This window comes from Triticum urartu, chromosome 3 (genome assembly GCF_003073215.2).
Source record: "Triticum urartu cultivar G1812 chromosome 3, Tu2.1, whole genome shotgun sequence".
In the NCBI taxonomy this organism is placed as follows: Eukaryota; Viridiplantae; Streptophyta; class Magnoliopsida; order Poales; family Poaceae; genus Triticum; species Triticum urartu.
The window spans coordinates 515,129,267-515,142,875 of NC_053024.1; the positions used below are offsets into that span (position 1 = coordinate 515,129,267).

The 13,609-nt window shown below is 42.6% G+C and overlaps 1 protein-coding gene across 2 annotated transcripts; it reads right to left on the reverse strand.

Moving 5' to 3' along the window:
* Positions 1-7,665: 7,665 nt before the first annotated feature.
* Positions 7,666-13,399, reverse strand: LOC125544717 (protein SPA1-RELATED 3-like). Of its 2 annotated transcripts, XM_048708459.1 has the most exons (7): positions 12,630-13,399; positions 12,393-12,550; positions 10,044-10,989; positions 9,803-9,949; positions 9,365-9,676; positions 8,814-8,873; positions 7,666-8,194 (listed from the first exon to the last, which is right to left on the reverse strand). In XM_048708459.1, exons 1-7 carry the CDS (start codon positions 13,116-13,118, stop codon positions 8,006-8,008), a joined length of 2,301 nt encoding a protein of 766 aa, XP_048564416.1. In that variant the 5' UTR covers positions 13,119-13,399; the 3' UTR covers positions 7,666-8,005. The 2 variants fall into 2 exon arrangements, with proteins under 2 accessions (XP_048564416.1, XP_048564417.1); XM_048708460.1 differs by lacking the exons at positions 12,393-12,550; positions 12,630-13,399 and having other exon boundaries at positions 10,044-10,249; positions 10,336-10,543.
* Positions 13,400-13,609: the final 210 nt, after the last annotated feature.

Here is a 13,609-nt window from a genome sequence, read left to right on the forward strand (position 1 = left end):
AATCTTATGCTTCCACGACTATCGCTACCGCTTAGTGATAAAGTAAAGCATTACAGCGCGATTGCATTGCATACAATAAAGCGACAATCATATGGCTCCTGCCAGTTGCCGATAACTCGGTTACAAAACATGATCATTTCATACAATAAAATTTAGCATCATGTCTTGACCATATCACATCACAACATGCCCTGCAAAAACAAGTTATACGTCCTCTACTTTGTTGTTGCAAGTTTTACGTGGCTGTTACGGGCTTAGCAAGAACCGTTCTTACCTACGCATCAAAACCACAACGATAGTTTATCAAGTTGGTGCTGTTTTAACCTTCGCAAGGACCGGGCGTAGCCACACTTGGTTCAACTAAAGTTGGAGAAACTGACACCCGCCAGCCACCTGTGTGCAAAGCACGTCGGTAGAACCAGTCTCGCGTAAGCGTACGCGTAATATCGGTCTGGGCCGCTTCATCCAACAATACCGCCGAACCAAAGTATGACATGCTAGTAAGCAGTATGACTTATATCGCCCACAACTCACTTGTGTTCTACTCATGCATAACATCAACGCATAAAACCTAGGCTCTGATGCCACTGTTGGGGAATGTAGTAATTTCAAAAAAATTCCTACGCACACGCAAGATCATGGTGATGCATAGCAACGAGAGGGGAAAGTGTTGTCTACGTACCCTCGTAGACCGGAAGCGGAAGCGTTAGCACAACGCGGTTGATGTAGTCGTACGTCTTCATGACCCGACCGATCAAGCACCGAAACTACGGCACCTCCGAGTTTTAGCACACGTTCAGCTCGATGACGATCCTCGGACTCCGATCCAGCAAAGTGTCGGGGATGAGTTTCGTCAGCACGACGACGTGGTGACGATCTTGATGTTTTACCGTTGCAGGGCTTCGCCTAAGCACCGCTACAATATTATCGAGGACTATGGTGGAGGGGGGCACCGCACACAGCTAAGGGATCAATGATCAATTGTTGTGTCTATGGGGTGCCCCCTGCCCCCGTATATAAAGGAGTGGAGGAGGGGGCCGGCCAAGGAGGGTGGCGCGCCCTAAGGGGGAGTCCAACTCCCACAGGGAGTAGGACTCCCCTTTTTCCTATTAGGAGTAGGAGAGGGAAGGAAGAGGAAGGAGGGAGGAAGGAAAGGGGGGCCCAGCCCCCTTCCCAATTTGGATTGGGCTTGGGGGGGGGGCGCCCCCTCCCTTGCTCCTTTCCCCTCCTTTCCACTAAGGCCCAATAAGGCCCATATACCTCCCGGGGGGTTCCGATAACCTCCCGGTGATCCGGTATTGTCCCAATCTCACCCGGAACCTTTTCGGTGTCCAAATATAGTCGTCCAATATATCGATCCTTATGTCTCGACCATTTCGAGACTCCTCGTCAAGTCCGTGATCACATCCGGGACTCCGAAAAACCTTCGGTACATCAAAATATATAAACTCATAATGAAACTGTCATCGTAACGTTAAGCGTGCGGACCCTACGGGTTCGAGAACAATGTAGACATGACTGAGACATGTCTCCGGTCAATAACCAATAGCGGAACCTGGATGCTCATATTGGCTCCTACATATTCTATGAAGATCTTTATCGGTCAGACCGCATAACAACATACGTTTGTTCCCTTTGTCATCGGTATGTTACTTGCCCGAGATTCGATCGTCGGTATCTCAATACCTAGTTCAATATCGTTACCGGCAAGTCTCTTTACTTGTTCTGTAATACATCATCTTGCAACTAACGTTGCATTGCTTGCAAGGCTTAAGTGATGTGCATTACCGAGAGGGCCCAGAGATACCTCTCCGACAATCGGAGTGACGAATCCTAATCTCGAAATACGCCAACCCAACATGTACCTTTGGAGACACCTGTAGAGCACCTTTATAATCACCCAGTTACGTTGTGATGTTTGGTAGCACACAAAGTGTTCCTTCGGTAAACGGGAGTTGCATAATCTCATAGTCATAGGAACATGTATAAGTCATGAAGAAAGCAATAACAACATACTAAACGATCGGGTGCTAAGCTAATGGAATGGGTCATGTCAATCACATCATTCTCCTAATGATGTGATCCCGTTAATCAAATGACAACTCATGTCTATGGTTAGGAAACATAACCATCTTCGATTAACGAGCTAGTCAAGTAGAGGCATACTAGTGACATTCTGTTTGTCTATGTATTCACACATGTATTATGTTTTCGATTAATACAATTCTAGCATGAATAATAAACATTTATCATGATATAAGGAAATAAATAATAACTTTATTATTGCCTCTAGGGCATATTTATTTCACACAATTATTGCAGAAAATTCAGAGAATGATATAGATGTACCAAGTGATATGGATGTTAATATGGTGTTCGCGTTGCCTGCTGAGTTTCGCGCGCCCGAGGCTGAAATTGCTGAGCTTGTTCTTGGTCCAAAGAATGCTACATTTCATAAACCGGAGAAGCATGGACAACACCTGAAGCCATTATTTATCAGAGGTCATATTGATGGTAAGCCTATTGGCCGCATGCTTGTTGATGGTGGTGCAGGTGTTAATATTATGCCCTTTTCGGTATTTTCAAAACTGAACCGAAAAGAGAGCGAGTTAATGAAGACCAATATGGGACTTAGTGCGTTCTCAGGGGAATTTTCCGAGGCTAAGAGTGTTATTTCTATGGAGCTCACAGTCGGAAGCAAAACATTGCCGACTGCGTTTTTTGTTGTCGATGTCAAAGGCCGGTATAATATGCTGTTAGGACGCGACTGGATTCATGCAAATTGTTGCATCCCTTCTACCTTACATCAGTGCTTAATTCAGTGGGTTAATGATGACGTGGAGGTGATTGAGGCCGATAATTCTTCATGCATTGCTTTGACGGACGCACCGGTTGATTGGCAACACGGTGAGATGCGATGTTTGACCGGTAGGGATTTATCGGACTATGATTATATCAATATTGGTAGAGATGGTTTTATACCTATAAATGCACAGCCGGCTAACGTAGGTCGGCTTAATGATTTAGCTATATAAATGATGAATAAAGACGACCGTATTAGGTGGCTGCAAAGACGCACGGAGGAGTATCGTTCCGGAAAGAACGATATGCATGAAACTATTGAAGATTTTGATAACATGGAAAAGCTTGGACAGGGATTCTCATCGGCTGACCCACTTGAAGAAATTGATATTGGTGATGGAAGTATTTCGAGACCTACATTTATCAGAGCTAGCTTGAAAGCCAGTCAGAAAAATAAGGTATGTTTATTACTTAAAGAATTCATTGATTGCTTTGCTTAGAATTATACTGAGATGTCCGGTTTAAGTAGAGATTTAATAGAGCATAGATTACCTATTAAATCTGGTTTTAGGCCGCATAAACAACCTCGTAGAAGTTTCAATCCTAATTTGTATGACCGCATCAAAGAAGAAGTTGATCGGTTGTTAAAAGCTAAGTTTATTCGGCCGTGTAGATATGCAGATTGGGTTTCTAATATTGTGCCCGTGGAAAAGAAAAATACTGGTAATATTAGAATCTATGTTGATTTTAGAGATTTGAATAAGGCTACTCCGAAAGATGAATATCCTATGCCTATAGCCGACATGCTTATTAATGGTGCATCAGGACATAAGGTGATTAGCTTTTTAGATGGTAATGCGTGTTATAATCAAATATTTATGGCCGAACAATATATGTCTAAGACTGCTTTTTGTTGCCCAGGTTTTGTTGGTTTATTTGAGTGGGTCGTTATGACATTTGGGTTGAAAAATGCCGACGCTACATACCAACGAGCTATGAATTTAATTTTTCATGATCTTCTAGGTATTGTACTAGAAATATATTGATGACATAGTTGTTAAATCGGATGGGTTTGATCATCATTTAGCCGATTTAAGATTAGCTTTTGAAAGGATGCGCCGGTATGGATTAAAAATGAACCCACTCAAATGTGCTTTTGGCGTGTCGGCTGGCAAGTTTTTAGGCTTCATAATTCATGAAAATGGCATAGAAATTGACCCTAAGAAAGTGGAGGCAATTAGAAATTTGGAGGAACCCACATGTAAAAGGTATGTGCAAAAGTTGTTAGGAAAAATTAATTACTTGATACGATTCATATCTAACCTTGCAGGTAAAATTGAATCGTTTGTTCCTCTACTCCGGATAAAGAATGAAGCCGAATTTACTTGGGGGGCAGAGCAACAAGATGCTTTTAATTATATAAAGTGATGCTTGTCGAATCCTCCAATATTGCGGGCGCCCAAGTCCGGTGCACCGTTCAGGTTGTACATTGCTGCAGAAGATAGGGTGATCGGTGCGGTGTTGGCGCAAGAGGTCAGCGGGAAAAAATACATCATTGCATACTTAAGTCGTCGTTTGCTCGACGCCGAAAGTAGGTACATGTTTATTAAAAAGTTATGCTTATCTTTATACTATGCATGTACCAAGTTTCGGCCTTATCTTCTTTCTAGTACGTGTGTAGTAGCTTGCCAGGCTGACGTCATTAAGTATATGTTGCAACGACCGATTTTTAGTGATAGGATTGGAAAGTGGGCTTACGCGCTAATAGAATATGATTTAACATATGAATCGTTGCATGCTATGAAGGGTCAGGTTATCGCCGATTTCATTGTTGATCATAGGATTAAAGATGATGAAAATATTAACTATGTTAGTGTGTGTCCATGGAAGCTTTATTTTGATGGATCAGTTTGTAGGGACGGGCAAGGCATCGGTAATGTTTTAGTTTCACCTAATAGTGTTGTTTATGATATATCGGTCCGTCTGGAATATCCTTGCACTAATAACCAAGCTGAGTATGAAACTTTACTGTTTGGATTACAAACTTTAGTTGATATGGGTGTAAAGGATGTATATGCTTTTGGGGATTCGCTTCTGATAGTACAACAAATTAAAGGCGAATTTTAATATTTTGATGGGTTATTAAATAGTTATTTGGACCGATGTTTAGACATAATTAAGTCTCTAGATACATTCACCATCCATCATATACCTAGAGAAGATAATTCTAAAGCTAATTGTTTAGCACAGCAAGCATCCGGTTATCATATTAGTAAAGGAATGTTTTTTATATTAAACAAGCCGATGCATGCTGAGTCTATAATGATGGATACTTTTTCACATGGTGCACTTGGGCCTAGGACAGTTGAACAACTAGCTGTACAATGTACTGCAGATTCGGTGCATGGGTCACAAACGACCGAATTAGCAAATAATTTAGAACTAAGTGATTGGAGAGTTCCTCTAGTTAATCATTTAAAGCATCCAAGTCAAACAAGAGATAGAAAAATTCGGCGACAAGCTTTAAAGTATACTTTGTTTAACGACGAGTTATATTGCCGAACAATAGATGAGTTATTTTTAAAATGCTTGGATTCTGATCAGTCTAGAATAGCTATGGGTGAAGTGCACGAAGGAATATGTGGAACACATCAGTCGGCTCACAAAATGCGATGATTATTAAAAAGAGCAGGTTTTTATTGGCCGACTTTGTTAGAGGATTGTTTTCGGTACTATAAAGGTTGTGAGGCATGTCAAAATTTTGGGAATATACAGTTAGCGCCCGCAGCTATGTTAAATCCTATAATTAGGCCGTGGCCATTTAGAGGATGGGGCTTAGATTTTATTGGTGAAATACATCCTTCGTCTTCTAAAAGACATCGCTTCGTCCTAGTAGCCACAGATTATTTTACTAAATGGACAGAAGGAGTTCCTTTAGAAAACATGACCCATAAAGAGGTTATCATTTTTGTTTTAGAGCATATTGTTCATAGATTCGGTATTCCTCAAACTTTAACTACCGATCAAGGTGCTTCTTTTATGTCTCATCAATTTCGTGAATTTGCCGAATCTATAGGAATTAAATTGTTAAATTCGTCGCCTTATTATGCTCAAGCTAATGGACAGGCTGAATCTAGCAATAAAACTTCAATTAAGCTTATAAAGAAGAAAATTGAGGAGCATCCCAAAAGATGGCATGAGGTACTTTCGGAAGCTTTATGGGCTCATCAGATATCTAAACATGGAGCAACTCAAGTGGCACCGTACGACTTGGTATATGGTCAGGAGGCGGTGTTACCTGTAGAGGTTAATTTACAAGCTCTTAGAGTGGCCAGACAAAATGATTTGTCGGCTGTAGATTATAATGAATTGATGATGGATAGGATAGATGAAATTTCAGAAGAGAGATTAAGAGCCTTGCGAGAAATTGAGAAGGAGAAATTAAGAGTAGCCAAGGCTTATAATAAAAGGGTGAGAGAGAAATCGTTTCAAATAGGAGATTTAGTGTGGAAAACGATTTTACCTATTGGAACTAAAGATAAGAAATTCGGCAAATGGTCGCTGAGTTGGGAAGGCCCGTACAAAATCATAGAAATTGTTCCTGGAAATTCATATTTTGTACAATCTTTGCAGGGAGAGAAGTTGTCCAAAGCTCTTAACGGGAAATATTTGAAAAAGTACTATCCTAGCGTGTGGCAGGAAGCTTGAGCATATTTGGCCGATATATCGTTCAAGATATCGCCCTAAGGAAAATTGGCCGATGTATCTTTGGACATCGCCCAGAGCAGTAACATGGTCGGTGAAGTGATCAATTTCATCCTACGGTAATTGCTATTGTATTTTTGGTCAATACAATTGTACCAAAAACAGGGGGGCATATGCTGATGATGTAATTTGGCTAGTTAGTATGGGCCAAATTAATTTTATCATTAATCCAACTAATCAGTTGATGCATAGCTTTAATATTGCAGTTATTTATATAAGGCTGACCAGATTTCAAGGATGCGTTGAACTAGCATACTGCTGCCATGGACATCTCTTAACCAACCTCGTATGCTAAGCTGAAGTATGAAGTTTGCATGGACTAGATGGAGAAGTGTGCTTAGTACATGATGGTTACTATTGCATATGATTTACGACGTTGCCGGAGTATTTTATTATTTTCTTTGAAGGCTCAAGGTATTTGTACGAGTATGCTTAGAACTTGGCTACTATATTATCTGATGATAGCGATGCGGCCGAAATATTTTACTATTTTCCTTGTAGGCCCAGGAGTATTTGTACGTAACATGTTAATTTGAGTCGCTAGTGCAAGTTGTAAACGACATGTCCTCGTCGGTTTTGGCTTCAGAGTTTGTCTTATACGCCAAGTCCAACGTGCCGTATATATGTAAGACTATGGCCAATTAAAAAACAAAAACAATCGATCTATTAATACAAACTATTTTTTTACGTATATCTATTTTCTGTCGCTACTTCCTGCCAAGCCCTAGCGTTTGGCGATCTTTGCCGTTTTGCGCTGGAAAGCGGCCGGTTCTCCTCCACGAAAGCGAGGAAATCTTTGTTGCTTTGCTCGTAAAGCAATCGTTCGTCGTCACGAAAGCACGACAAATATCTTAGTATTGTGCGGCAATTTCACGTGCCAACACTCTTTGTGCAACCCATTTTGCTTTCTCTTTTCTCTACTGAATTTCTTCTAAGTATGCGTGAATGGGCTGGCCCGCAACTGTAGATACTTCAGGAGAGACCGAAGGACGACTCACTCTATAGCCTTTGCGTCCATGTCGTTGCCGGCCTTTCTTGAGTGCAGGGGATGGGGGAGGGATTGCATTCATCAAGCAACCAAGTAGAATTAAAAGGGACTGCAACAACCAAAGGCCAGCATTAGCCGAAGACTCGGATTGATTGCCTATACAAGTATACCTCAAACCAATGATGTACAAAACCCTTGGGCCACCCCAACATCTCAAATACCTTCACCATTTATGCTACGTTTGCTATGACGCTAACCTGTAATCCTACGCTAACTCTTGATACAGCTAACACTACCACCCTACTAGTTCCCAACTCTGGGGTACCCTATTCCCACCTCTGCCTTGAAGGGATAAAATAGCAAGACATGCACATTCCCCTGATAACAAGTCACTGAAGTCGGTCCATTTCTACTCGAAACCAGGCAGCACACTCGCCCTTCCGTACAGGGTCAGTCCATTTCTAAGACCTTAATGTTCCCACTGGAGTTAGCAGAAAGAAGTGTCGAAGACTGCCCCCTCCAACACACGCACGAAATGAACTGTGATTGATCGTCGATCTCCTGGCCTGATATTGGGTCTGTGACATTGAACTTATACGCCAAGACTGGCATTGGAAATGCTTTGTGGTAGACAAAAACCTGATGTGAAGTGTCAAGGATGGAAAGTTAGTCATTTTAATTGCTACACATCCAAGAGAAAGAAAAACTACAGACATGCATGAGATTATCAAAAATCAAAATAATTAATATTGTGCGCACATAAGCATTGGCATGTTAATCTCCTCTGTGTTAGCGTAGGGAGTGTTCCTTCTGCCACCAATTTGGCAATATTTGATTTTTATATTTTAGATTGCTAAATCTTGCCGCATAATGGCAAACATGCTTGTCCTGCGCACAATATGCAGCTCAGAAATATGCAACCATCTTATCTCCCTTCAGCCAAATGGTGGAACTTGTTTGCATTAGCGTTTCACTTACTACGTATTATTTTTGTCTGTCTCCACATGAAGTCATTACTCACTCCAGTGAATGCATAAAGGCTGGTAGAGATGTAGAATGAAAAACTACAGACACTATTCGTACAACAGGGAATGAATCCAGGCCAGGTTGGAGTGCACATTACACGCCCTATCCTTGATCTAAAGTTGGTGCTCTCTATAGACAGGGTTGATCCAGGCCAGGTTGAAGACATGCTCTCTATAGAACTGTATCTTCAGAATTCAGCAAAAAAAAGTTGGTGCAGACATAGAATGCATACCTCATTTGTTTCTGACCCAGTAGCAATGTATCCATCAGAAATGGAAAGGCCAACAAAATTCTGCTCAACAGGAATATGTAAAATTAGTCATCGAGCAAAAGACTGTTTCCTTTAAGCCAGAAGCAATTCAAAAGTATACGAAAACAAAAATGAGGTGCATTTAATCTCAAATGTCAAAAATATATTTGCATAAGAAAAATAATGTTTGAAGCAAAGACCTAATTGTGGCATGCTGAAACTTATAATACTACTCCCTCCGATCCAAATTAATTCACGCTGTTTTAGTACAACTTTAGTACAAAGTTGTACTAAAGCAGCGTCAATAATTTAAAGAAGACTTATCTGATGACAGAGCTATACTGATGAAATACGGCTGTAACTGAATATGACGGGAAAAAAAGGTAACCATGCCATGATTAAAGGCCACAAAAATCAAATTAAGAGTTGATAATGGCTGTGATTGATTATAATCATTTCCAGAATAATACACTGAGAAGAGAACAAGTATGTGCAAGTACAGCTAGAACAAAAGTCGATGCAGGATATCTAACCTTTGTATTTGTATGCCCTGTAAAAGTTTGAACTGGATTGTCAATTACTCTTGCTTGATTCGTAGACAAGTCCCAAAGCTTCAATGAGTTGTCAGTGGAACCAGATACTATGGTTGATGCATCTACATACTTGACATAGCTTACAGTCTTTGTGTGGCCAACTAGTGTACAATAAGGAGCCCGTATGTTGCGAAGATCATAGCAGTAAATTTTATGATCTGCAGAGCCGATTGCAATGGAGCGAGCTGAATCAGGTTGAAATTGCACTGAGCAGACATTTGCCCTTGTTCTGATAGTGCCAACACTCCCAGCCTGCAGAGTTCATAGAAAAATGTTACTGTAATGTAGGAAAAAAGTTATTGCCATCGCATACAAGCTCGATAACCACATTATCATAATTCAAAAGCTGACATACAGCAGGTGCAAGAATAGAATTGCCTGATTCATGCTCCACAGCTTCACAGTACCATCATCGCTCCCACTAACCAATTTGGTTGGGTCTGCAAGTGAGAAGTCTACTGACCACACACGTCTCTCATGCTCCCTCATTTCAACGAAAACTTGGCTCCTAGTAACGTCCCAAACCTGAAAAAGAATGAGATATTCCTCATAATGTGGTTGCTATAATGATCCTTTTCAACTGAAAAGTGAAAATTAATAATTCCTCAAAGGAGCTTACCTGTACGAGACCATCAAAGTCACTAGATGCTATATGGCTCTTCATGTAACTGTTCCAGCTAATACAACTTAATTTTGATTTATTAGACATCTCAACCACAGGATAGTGAATGTCACGGTGTTCATTTACGATCATATTATATTCAAAGACTTTTATCTTCTTATTTACACCAGCAGTTGCGAAAAACTCATTATCCCGGTCAAAGCCTACAGAGCATACTAAATTTGATGAGTTCAGCAGATCGCATTGCTTCAGTTCCGCCCGAACTTTCAACTGGCTGAATGACAAGTACCTGCACAATCCTTCAAGAAAAGAGTTCATCCAACCTCCTTGTCTTCTACCAGAATGCCCTTCTAAAGCAAAATCATCTATTGAACTCCCTTCAGTTCCAACAGCTGAACCAGTAGTTCTCTTGACAACCTGATCACAACTTCTCAGTGGATTGCCAACTTGCCTTGCCAACTTGGATCTTGCTAGAAAATATGCTGTTTCTAGTTTTTTGAAGTTCTTCATTAACCTTGAGCTTTTTGACAACACACTTTCCTGAATTACCACAGATGATGGCACTGTTCTAGAACATTCTTCCAGACTACGACTGTGTTCCTCCATATCAACAGCGTGCAGTTCAGGTCTGAAACGCTTTCTGGATCCACAGTCACTCTGATCTTCAACAGTTCCAGAGGACACCTCTTTATCCAACTCAATTGAGAAATTTCCACACTGACCGAGGGCTGACTGCCGGTGGAGTACCTCATTGATGTCAGAAGAGAGAAAGGCGACGGTGTCCTGCAAATTGTCTGCTATATCCTGCTTTCTTTTCTGCAACTGGAGAAGAAAATCCAGCAGCAGTTCTTGTTCTTCTATCTCTTCACGTAACCGAAGAGCTGCCTCGCGCTCTTCCAAACTATTCCTTGATTGATTAAGGAACTCACTTTGTAGCACCTCACTGTTGAACAAAAAGAAGAAATAAAATCAGGTCATCAACACAGTCAAACAAATGGAGGTACTAACTCATAGAAGGAAAGAAATGAGGATAATATCCTTTTTTTTTAAGTTGACTTATTGGTATAGAAAACATTACTAACCATACTTTCTTAAACAATGTCATCGTAACTTCAAAGCAAGATCAGCGAGGACCTGACTCGGCTTGGCTCTTGGCTCTAGCTACAGATGTGGCTCCAAGTTTACTTTCTTCACTTTCCCCGTTAGGCTTTTTTCTTTCTTTCTTTCTTCATGTTCTTTTGGTTTTTGCCGTGGCCACTATGTGCATTCTAGACTAAAGTACATAAATTAAAATAAGGGCCAGGAAAAACAAATATACCGTGGCAAAATTTTGTGCCAAAGCACTCACATTTGTATTCTATACAAGACAAGAGATGAATAACTAATATAGTACTGTAACTGTGTTTGCATAAATTTGAATATTTTGTTGTAGTACACGTAACTTTGCGCAATGCACATGCACAAATATTTTCACAAATTTCAAAAATGTGCAAGTGCCTTTGTCATAAGTAAGCATGTATGTATGAACCATTTACATACTTTCCAAAGTACTATATGTCCAGAAAATAAATGGTGGTACATGGTGTGTGTCAAAAACGTAAAAGGAGATGCTAAGTATTGCAATAGCGTGCAAGCAATGATAATTTTTTTAATGCTAATCCACTCACTTCAGCAATGGTGCATTGAAATTTTTTTAGACAAAAACCTCCATAGCACAGTTATTCATCAAGACCTTCATAAGAGGCACTGTTGATTGTGTTCAATTTCATGGACAAATGTTATAGATAGCACATATTCAATAAACACTGTACATGTACCGATATTAATTAGAGTGATATCCAGCATATAGATCTCTAAAAAATGTTTGGTTTGGGTGGCGAGTAGGGGGTTCGATCTATTCCGGCACATAGGTTAGGTCACCTGCCAGACTAGTGTTTTTAAACTGCAAACATAAGTATAGCCATGAAGGAACTGAATTTCAAAAGAACGTCATAAAAGGCATGTCCATGCAAGTGCACTGATTCTAAAGATGGAACTTCAATAAGGTTTGTTCTACTGAGACTAACTCCAGCGTTAGTGGATCATGAATCTTACTGTGTTCTGCTTGAGTGGGACAACTATATGACAGGTGTTTTTATGCTTTAGTCATTAGCATCAACCCCCGGTAGTTCACGTATGAATAAACCCATCTATTTTATCATGTAGGAAAAAAAAGTGATGTCTCAACATGTAGGACAACGAGTAACTACTAGTAGTAAACTACTTCGTGCTGCCCAATGTGAAACAATCAACCCTGTTTTCGCCGGTACTTTACACACAATATATATGTAAATGACAGACACGAACCTCATCTTGGGTCGGGTGTCCGGTACAGGGTGCATCATCAACTGGCAGAAGGATGCTTCCTTGGGCCACTTGAGCAGCAACTGTGGCGGCAACACGCGATACCTCAGATTGGCCATTGCCCGCATCTTTTCCTCCAACGTTTCGAAGCTGCAAAACAACTGCGACCACAGCCGAAAAGCATTGGCACGGAAATCACACCGAAAAGTAGTAAGAGAATATTCATGTCAAGCACCGCACCTCGAACAGGAGCACCCCTAATCTATACACGTCGGAAGCGAAGGTAGCGCCGCCGCCGCTGTCGTCAGCCTCCTCGGGGCTAGTGTACCAATTGAGCTCCATCGCCAGCACGCTCTTGAGCGGGAACCCCTTCTCGCCGCGCTCCTCGCCGTGACCCCGGCGCGGAGGCTCGGCGTCGTGGTCGGCGTCCTCGGAGGCGTCGGAGCCGGAGGCGTCCGAGCCCGAGGCCGACTCTATGAAGGCGACGCGGGAGAAGGGCGGGGACACGACGAAGCAGGAAGGGCGGCCGCTGCCGACGGCCACGCCCTGCGCGTGCGCGTCGGCCACCGCCTCGGCCACCTGGCGGAAGACGTGCAGGCACTCGGGCGCCTCCACGGCCCGGCCCGGCCGGTCCAGCCACTCCCGCAGGCTCACCTCTCCTCCCTCCTCCTCCCCCCTCCGCGCCCCTCCGCCGCCGGCGGCGGCAGCACCGCCACGGGACACCTCCATGCCCGACCGCCCGCCCGCAGCGCTCTACCCCATGGCCCGGATCACGTCCGGTTCGCTGCCGCCTCCGACTGCACCCGCTGCACCCCGGACCCCATCCGCGCAACAAATGGCCCCAAAGCGGCGAGGAGATAAGGATCTGAGGCAAGCCGCGGCAGCGAGCCGACCAGAGACGAGCGTGTGACTGTGCTTGCGGGCGCGGGCGAGAGGCGAGCAGCGAGCCACACAAACACGCTTTAAATGGAGCGAGCGAGGGTCCTCCTCTCCTCTCCTCTCCTCTCCTCTCCTCCTTTGCTGCTTTATTTCGCCCTCGCTCCCGTAGCCGACTCCCAGCCGCACAAAACCCATTTTGCCCCTCGAACTGCACACCCGCCCGCTGCTGCTAGTTCATCTTCGAGGCAGCCAAGCGACCAGCGGCTCTCCACCTCGAACTGCCACCACAGTAGTAGAGTACAGTGCCCCTGCGCTAGACACCAAACCTAACCAAAAAGAGA